This window comes from Cephus cinctus, unplaced genomic scaffold (assembly GCF_000341935.2).
Source record: "Cephus cinctus unplaced genomic scaffold, Ccin1 Ccin1_scaffold1162, whole genome shotgun sequence".
Taxonomy (NCBI): domain Eukaryota; kingdom Metazoa; phylum Arthropoda; class Insecta; order Hymenoptera; family Cephidae; genus Cephus; species Cephus cinctus.
Window position 1 is genome coordinate 24,489 of NW_014333652.1, and position 8,161 is coordinate 32,649.

The window sequence follows — 8,161 nt, forward strand, 5'->3', positions numbered from 1 at the left end:
GACATTGAATCACTTGCAACTATATTATGTTAATCATGTTGGAACCGCTTGACTTGTCGATTCAGTTTCATGAGTGCAATCCTTCGATGAGCCTTGAAAATCAAGAATTATTCATATTTTTTTTTTATTTAAACTACATTCACAAGCCTTACAACTACCTCAAAGAGATACTGATAAAAAGGATCAATCCCAATATATTATATGTCTGACATGACCATCATAGCACATCAGCTGATTTTGTGCTGCTTTCGACATATTTTCTGTGTCCACTGTGCCCTGTATCTATCAATCATCCCTGGTAAAAAAAAATTGTCATTTTAGAAGAAATAATTAAGAAACTAAAAATATAGTATAGTAGTGAAACAGTACATTTTAACTAAACCTCTTAATACTCATGTACTGAGAGTGTACTAATTGGACACAATGGCCAGAAGGCTAATCTGTTAGTATCATCGAAAAACGTCTCTCACAAATTAATCTTCCTTCAATAGTATGAATAAATTCTGATAAATAATTAACGCTTCCATTAATACATCTATTATTTTATTTTGTGAAGTAGAGTCAAAAAATCTATTGAATTATATAAAGATTTATTCTTAAAGTAAAAGAATAATCTACGAGTAAGCGTGAATTAAATCCGTAAGGATAACGCAATTTGGTATTAAAATTAATAAGCGTTTCACTGGATCTATGCTCTCTGGGAGTAGGGCATTAATTAAAACTTTGTCTAAAACTCTGGTCTACCAGCATACGCTATATTGCCGAGGGTACCGAGTAAAAAATAATGTTAAAATCCTGAGGAGATTATTGCGATCTCACTGAGAAACTTCAGTTAGCGTCGAACGAGAAAAGTGGAAGAAGTTCCGTCTCTAGAAAAGCTAGTCATGGGTTCAACGTCCGACGCAGGACGCCACAGCTCTAGTTCTGGGGCGGCCGTAGCCCAGTGGATAGGGATAGGATTCACGACCGAAAGGTTGGAGGTTCGCGCCTAGCATCCAGCGGCATTCACCAATGGGTTTTCATATGAAAATTAAAGTGAGTATTTATACGGATTTCGCCCAACACTGTTTGGATTCGGTGTATAAATTTTGCAGGTCCCCTCACGCTGAGTTGAATAAGGCCCGTCTTGTAGTTGCTAGTTCTTTTATCGGCTAAGGATAAGTGGGGGTGACTGAGCACGCGCGTTTTTTTAAAATTTCCTTTATTGTTAAATGATATCAACTTGTAACTATTAAATCACGCGTAGTGTTGCAATGTAAAAGATGGCGACGACCACCTTGCACGCACGTTGTTCTCTTGGAGACTAGAGCTGTGGCGTCCCGTTTGAGGATTGACTAGAGCGCCGCGGCTTCTGCGGCGGCCGCCGAGCGAGACAGCTGCAGGAACGATGCGAACAGCCACATCCACTCCCCTCCCAGTGACCTCGTCAATGCTGAAGATGTAGATGAGGGAAACGAGACTTTCTTTCCATATGTTTTCTTCGATGGGTCTATGAATGACCCCCATTGATGCGATTGTATCATTGGCTCCTCGTCGTCGGGAACCGAGTCGTCTTTCTTGGTATAGGCCGGTTTTAACCGTTCGATCGATGTGGTTTTTTCCACGCCATTAACGTCGATGACGAATCGCCTATCATCGAGTTTTTTAATGATTTTGTAGGGTCCATCGAATGGCGGTTCAAGTGGAGGTTTCACCGCGTCGTTTCGTAAGTAGACGTGTGTGCTGTTGTAAAGGTCTTTTAACACGAGCGTTCGAGCTTTGTTGTGGTGTGCGGTCGGTGTCGGTCTCAGCCCCCTCATGTGCTCTCGAAATTTTTCAACAAATACTTCGGGATCTGCCGGCATTTCGATGTTGATGAAGAATTCTCCGGGAACTCTGATGATTGTTCCATACAGCATCTCGGCACACGAAGCCCCCAAATCTTCCTTGACGCAGGTCCGGAGTCCGAGAAGTACAGTGGGTAGAAGTTCGAGCCACGGAACTTGCCTGTTGCACATCAATACCGATTTCAGGGTGCGATGCCAGCGTTCAATCAATCCATTCGATGCTGGATGGTATGACGTAGTGTGTATTTTCTTAGCGCCAACCAAATGGGTCAACGACGTGAACAACGCAGACTCAAATTGACTGCCTTGGTCCGTCGTTATCGTGAGTGGCGTGCCGAATCGGGAGATTCAGTGAGTGAAAAACATGGATGCTACCGTGTCCACTGTAATATTTTGCATGGGAACAGCTTGCGGCCAGCGCGAGAACCGGTCCATCATAGTTAAACAGTATCTGTAACCGTTGACCACCGGGAGTTCGATGATGTCCAAGTGCACATGGCTGAAACGATTGTCTGGCACCTCGATGTGGTTTAGCTCCAGTCAATTGTGTCGGTGAACCTTTGATCTCTGACATGGTTCACACGTCCGCGACCATTCGAGAGCGTCCTTTTTAATGCCTGGCCACACGTACTTTTGACGGAGCATGTGGCACGTGCTCCGTCCACTGGGATGGGATAGAGCGTGTACCGAGTCCAAAGCTTTACGGCGTAGGCTCACGAGAATGTATGGTCGCACTACCCCCTCGGCAATGCTGTAGCTCCAGAGATGACCCGTCCTCGATGAGGTGTCGCAGTTCGTCGTCGGCTTCCTGCGCGTCTGCGATTTCCCTCGCCGATAAGACCTTTGGCATGTTGATTTGGTTGATATCTTGGATCCGTGACAATGCATCAGCTACCACATTCTCGTCTTCTTTGAGGTAGACGATCTCGGTGTTGAATTGACCAGTATAATCCGTTTGGCGTAATTGTCTGTCCGATGCCTTTTCCGATTTTCTATGAAACGCGTAGACTAAAGGTTTGTGGTCCGTGCGGATGACGAAGCTTCGGCCGTCGAGTATATGGTGGAAGAACTTCGTAGCGGAGAACACAGCCAGCAGTTCCCTGTCGTGGGTACTGTACTTTCGTTCAGTTGTTGATAGTTTTCGGGAAAAGAATCCCACGGGTCTCCAGACGCCATCTAATTGTTCAAGAGAAGCTCCTATTGCGAAGTCGGAAGCATCCGTCGTTAGTCGAAGCGGCGCATTTGGAGAAAGGGAAGCCGTTAACGCAGCGTCGGCGATACTTTGTTTGTATTTGTTCCACGCTTCCTCAGTCTCTGGTGTCCAGGGTACCGGTCGCTTGTCATTCTTTTTTGAATCCTTCAGAAACTCGTTTAGCGGAGCCTGGATAGCCGCCGCTCCCGGTACACACCGCCGGTAATAATTTACAAGCCCTAGAAATCGGCGCAGCTCGACGATCGTTCCCGGACGAGGGTATTGTAGGATGGCCTCGACGCGGTTGACCGGAGGTTTGTATCCATGTTGGTTGATTGTGTAGCCGAGAGAGGTAAGCTCTTTTTTCCCCAGCACGCACTTGTCCACGTTGATGACTAGATTGTTTTCTTTGAGTCGATTTAGAACTGTTTCAGATGCTCCATATGTTCAGCAGGTGATTCCGAGGCGACCAGGATGTCGTCAATGTATACGATGACGAAGTCGAGATCCCTGAAGATTGAGTCCATGAACCTTCGGAATGTCTGCGACGCGTTGCGGAGTCCGAATGGCATCACCAGGTCCTCGAACTGGCCCAGTGGTGTTGTGATGGCAGTTTTTTGTACGTCGTCCGGCGCCAGAGGAATCTGGTGGTACGCACGGGTCAAGTCAAGCGTCGAAAAGATCTTTTTTTTGAATAGTCGTTGAAACAAGTCGTGGCTGTGCCCTGTCGGATACCGGTCCGGTACCGTTTTTGCATTTAGGGCCCGAAAATCTCCACAGCATCGCCAGTCTCCTGATGGTTTTTTAGCGATATGGATTGGGCTAGCCCACGGACTCTTCGAAGGTCTGATCATCCCTTTCTCGAACAGGTATTGTAGCTCTTTGCGCAGCACTTCCAGCTTTTCTCCTACAAGCCTTCGAGGTTTCTGAGGGATTGGCGGTCCGGTGGTTTCTATATGATGTTCCACAGTGGCGGAAGTTCCCGGCCCAGTACCTGCGAAAGGTATTGTGACTTTAATATATTTGTTCAACAACTCTGCGTACTCACTGTGCTCGCTGATTGTTGATATGCTGTGCACAGGTGTTGTAAAGAGTGTGCCCTTCGTCGTTAGTCCGGTGAGAGAATCGATTAGTTGTCGATTCTGGATGTCGATAAGCAGACCAAATTTTCCCAGGAAATCGGCTCCTATGATATGGCTTTGTACCTCGGCAACGATGAAGAGCCAGCGAAATGGACGGCGCAATCGTAGGTCCAGTTGGAGTAGCCTTGTTCCGTAGGTCGCGATCTCCGTGGAATTCGTGGCGTGTAATTTTAGTGCGGAAGGTTTTCGCTGTCCTGCAGCCAAACGGGCTGGTAGGACTGTCACTACAGAGCCAGAATCGATCAAAAATGTCACATTGTGCTTGTCGTTTATGTGAAGACGTATTTCCTTAGAGGTATTCTCATCACCATTCCCAACCGTCTCCACATGGGTTGGTGAAGTTAGTTTTCCGATTTCGGGTTGTTTTCGAACTTGCATGGTTGCAGACAGTGTATGGCATCTGCACCGTACCTTCCATGGTAGTAGCAGATCCCATCGTGATACTGATTTTGATTAATGCGGGACCTGGATCGGCTCCTTTGCTGGTTGTAACCGGTGCCATCGTTGTCACCGTTGTTGTTGATGTCATTGCGCGGTTTTCCAACATGCAAGTTATCCATCTTGGTGACGAGTTTGTCCATAACGGTTAGCATCCTCTCGATTGATTTCTCCACCAGCGTGAGACGTCCTGCGATTGAGCTGTCGGAAGAGCTTGTCGTTGCTCGAGGTGGTTGGCGATCCACTGCCATAACGAAGGAGTTACCACACGACTCGAGGAGCCTGTCTGCGGTGTCGGCCAATTTTGTAAGTGTGAGATCTGAACTACCTCCCAGAAAAGCGCGAATCCCTGACGGCATACACTGAATGAACCTGGACCGTAGGAAGTCGTCGTGTACAACCTCACCCCCGAATTCTCGCATTTCTCTCAACAGTTGCGAGGGCCTTTTGTCAGCCAGTTGCAGCTCGTTCAAAAATGTTTGAATTTGACGTTCACGTGAGTCGGTGAGACGGTCGACGAGCGTGGTCTTCAGGGCCTCGTATATTCCAGCGGCCGGCGGTCTGCGGATGATATCGGAGACGTGTCGAATCGAGTCGGCGTTAAGAGATTCGACGACGAGGTTATATTTTTTATCGTCGCTGCGAATTCGACGGTTTTCGAACGTAGATTCGATCTGCGCGAACCACAAGTCGGGTATGTTTCTCCAAAATGGCGGTAACTTTATGGGATGAACATCTTCGACACGTGGTTGACGCTGGTCCGAAGGCACGATTTGACCTCTGTTTTGTCCGTGTATATCATCGCCGTTGGCTGCTTCAGGCTCACCCTCGCCATCTATGTCCAACCGGCCTTGTCTTGACTGATCCGGCGTACGTGGCGTCGTCATTGTTCCGCGATATGCCTGAACGTGCTAGCAACACTATGTCCCTTTGTTTTCACCGCACACGTCTTATCCACACCGATCACGTCGGGTTCACCAAAATGTAATCGCTAGTTCTTTTATCGGCTAAGGATAAGTGGGGGTGACTGAGCACGCGCGTTTTTTCAAAATTTCCTTTATTGTTAAATGATATCAACTTGTAACTATTAAATCACGCGTAGTGTTGCAATGTAAAAGATGGCGACGACCACCTTGCACGCACGTTGTTCTCTTGGAGACTAGAGCTGAGGCGTCCCGTTCGAGGATTGACTAGAGTGCCGCGGCTTCTTCGGCGGCCGCCGAGCGATACAGCTGCAGGAACGGTGCGAACCGCCACAGTCTCGCAAGGTACATCGCCATCTATTGTTGAACTTCCAACCTTGATTATTAGGACCAATTACTAGCACATGTCCCCCATTGGGGATACAGCCATAAGGAAAGTAAGGGAAGGAAGGGAAGCTCTAGTCCTAGGAGAACAACGTTCGCGCTCAGTGGTCTTCGCTATCTTTGCATTTAAATACTACGCGCAATTTATAACGTTCCAAATTTATATCGTTTTATAATAAAGAAAATCTTAAAAAAAGCGTGCGTACTCAGTCACCCCCACTTATCCATATCCGATTAAAGAACTAGCAACGACAAGACGGGCCTTATTTAACTGAGCGTGAGGACCTACAAAGTTTATACACCGAATCCGAACAGTGTTGGGCGAAATCCGTATAAATACTCACTTAAGTTTTCATATGAAAACCATCGACATATAGCATGAATTACACACAAGCATAGGAAAAATGATCGGTTGATAGAAAAAGATGGCGACTGGTGGCGGCTAAGCCCTGTCTCTTTCTAATCAGTAGCCGTAGGACGAGAGTATAGAAAACGTAGGCAATGGGAGCATTAGAAAAGGAGAGTTACTGGCCGCCACCTCAGTCCCTCTTTATCTATTCGAGCGGACATTTTTTCAAGGAGTTTGAAGTAGGGATCGCGTAATCCATGCTATATGTCGATGATGAAAACCAATTAGTGAATGCCGCTGGAAGCTGGGCGCGAATCCCGAACCTTTAGGTCGTAAATCCGCTACCATAACCACTGGTAGAGTCCCTCTAGCAGAGATGAGTAGGGAGATTGCCAATGAGCCTGTTTTTGGTGGTCTCAATTTTTCTCTGGTTTCGGCGCGCCACCTTAGCGGAGGGCCCTCGAAGCAGTGCCACGTTTTTGATTGGTCGTGTATAAGTAGATACACACCACTCCTGGCCGTCACAACAAACCCCCACCACTGTCTCGATGAGTCATAGAGCGCATCGCGCTGTGTCCCCCCGCACTGCACTATGGCGCCACCCCCTCGTCAATGTGACCAACTCTCCCCTGCCCCTGCGACACTGCCACGGATCCCCCCACCACGCGGTCCTAAGGCCCGAAACCCCGTGTAGCAGAGTTGTATGTCCCCCAGGGGGCGTATCACGGTCGGTAATTATGCAGTGACCGCCGGTCGGTAATTTTTAATTATCCTAAGGAGGTAGGTGTGAGCGGAGCAAGGTTAATGGGTAAGCTCCCGGCTCCCCGATTCTGCTATGTCATCGTACCACCTCTGCGTACAATACGCGAACCGTGAGAACGTTCTGCGGTTCTGAAAATCCTTTCATGTCATTGAGATGATATGGGAAGACAGGCGTAGAGGAGAACGAAAAGAAGAAAAAAAACATATTTTGAATAAATGTATTATATATTGTAAGAAAAGATCAATTGTACAATTTTTTATTAAGAGGGCTGTGTGGGATCAAGGAAAATGGGTTTTAAAAACTTATTATAAAAAATGAAAAAATAAATTACAAAATAAAAATTAAAAATTTAATAAAAACAATTAAAAAATACATTAAAAATTGAAATTTAAAAAATAAAAAAAGTTGTCTCGGGGCCCTGAAAAAAAAAAGATAATAACCATGTATGACATATATGGTATAAAACAGAATAGTTTAATACACACCAATTTGAAATCTGTCGAAATTTCGACAGGAATTGTCACTCCTCGCAGGACTTGTAGTCCGAGTCCCTGCAAAAAAAATAGATGATTATATTATTTACGTCTGACACACATACGCGTATGTAAGTAGTTATAAGCAACTTCTGGCCGTCACAACAAACCCCCACCACTGTCCCCGATGAGTCATAGAGCGCATCGCGCTGTGTCCCTCCGTACCGCACTATGGCGTCACCCCCTCGCCTATGTGGTCGGCTCTCCCCACCGCCAACCTATGTTGTTGCTCCCCCACAATGCGGACCTGGTCCTAAGGCCCGAAACTCAGTAGCAGCGGCGTTGCGTGCCTCCAGGGGCCTATCACGGTCGGTAATTATGCTGTGACCGCCGGTCGGTAATTTTTAATTATCCTAAGGAGGTAACATGGTGACGTAAAATACGGTTCTTTCCTGTAAGAAATACCTTATATTATACAAGTATCGTATAGGGAGGTTACATTAATTAGGTCATAAATATTATTATACCAATTCTATTTTTTTTATATATCTATATACCTATATACCTATATACACATTATACCTAATATATCATTTTTTTTTATCATTATACTTATTATATTTATATACATATATCTATATACATATTATATTTATGTACGCATTATACTT

General features: G+C 46.0%; 2 protein-coding genes across 3 annotated transcripts; both read right to left on the bottom strand.

The window, feature by feature from the left end:
- Positions 1–63: 63 nt before the first annotated feature.
- On the bottom strand, positions 64–2,260 carry LOC112495037. 2 transcript variants are annotated; one of them, XR_003061162.1, is made up of 2 exons: positions 370–1,281; positions 64–295 (listed from the first exon to the last, which is right to left on the bottom strand). XR_003061162.1 is itself a non-coding variant. In XM_025089628.1 (2 exons), the coding sequence occupies exon 1, from the start codon at positions 1,995–1,997 to the stop codon at positions 1,335–1,337; it is 663 nt and encodes a 220-aa protein (XP_024945396.1). In that variant the 5' UTR covers positions 1,998–2,260; the 3' UTR covers positions 158–295; positions 1,288–1,334. The 2 variants fall into 2 exon arrangements, 1 of the variants encoding a protein (XP_024945396.1); XM_025089628.1 differs by lacking the exon at positions 370–1,281 and adding an exon at positions 1,288–2,260 and having other exon boundaries at positions 158–295.
- Positions 2,261–3,437: 1,177 nt separating this feature from the next.
- Positions 3,438–5,485, bottom strand: LOC107272301. Its single transcript, XM_015749322.1, has 4 exons — positions 4,537–5,485; positions 4,067–4,384; positions 3,765–4,012; positions 3,438–3,662 (listed from the first exon to the last, which is right to left on the bottom strand). The coding sequence occupies exons 1-4, from the start codon at positions 5,483–5,485 to the stop codon at positions 3,438–3,440; spliced, it is 1,740 nt and encodes a 579-aa protein (XP_015604808.1).
- Between the last annotated feature and the right edge of the window lie 2,676 nt (positions 5,486–8,161).

Bases quoted from the DNA above. Each gene is read 5' to 3' on its own strand.
- LOC112495037 (XM_025089628.1), bottom strand. From the start codon at position 1,997: ATGTGCAACAGGCAAGTTCCGTGGCTCGAACTTCTACCCACTGTACTT.
- LOC107272301 (XM_015749322.1), bottom strand. From the start codon at position 5,485: ATGACGACGCCACGTACGCCGGATCAGTCAAGACAAGGCCGGTTGGAC. The intron at 4,385-4,536 runs GCAAGTTCGAAA...CTGGCTCTGTAG, and splicing joins CATACACTGTCTGCAACCAT to TGACAGTCCTACCAGCCCGT. The intron at 3,663-3,764 runs GTACCGGACCGG...GCGTACCACCAG, and splicing joins GGGCCCTAAATGCAAAAACG to ATTCCTCTGGCGCCGGACGA.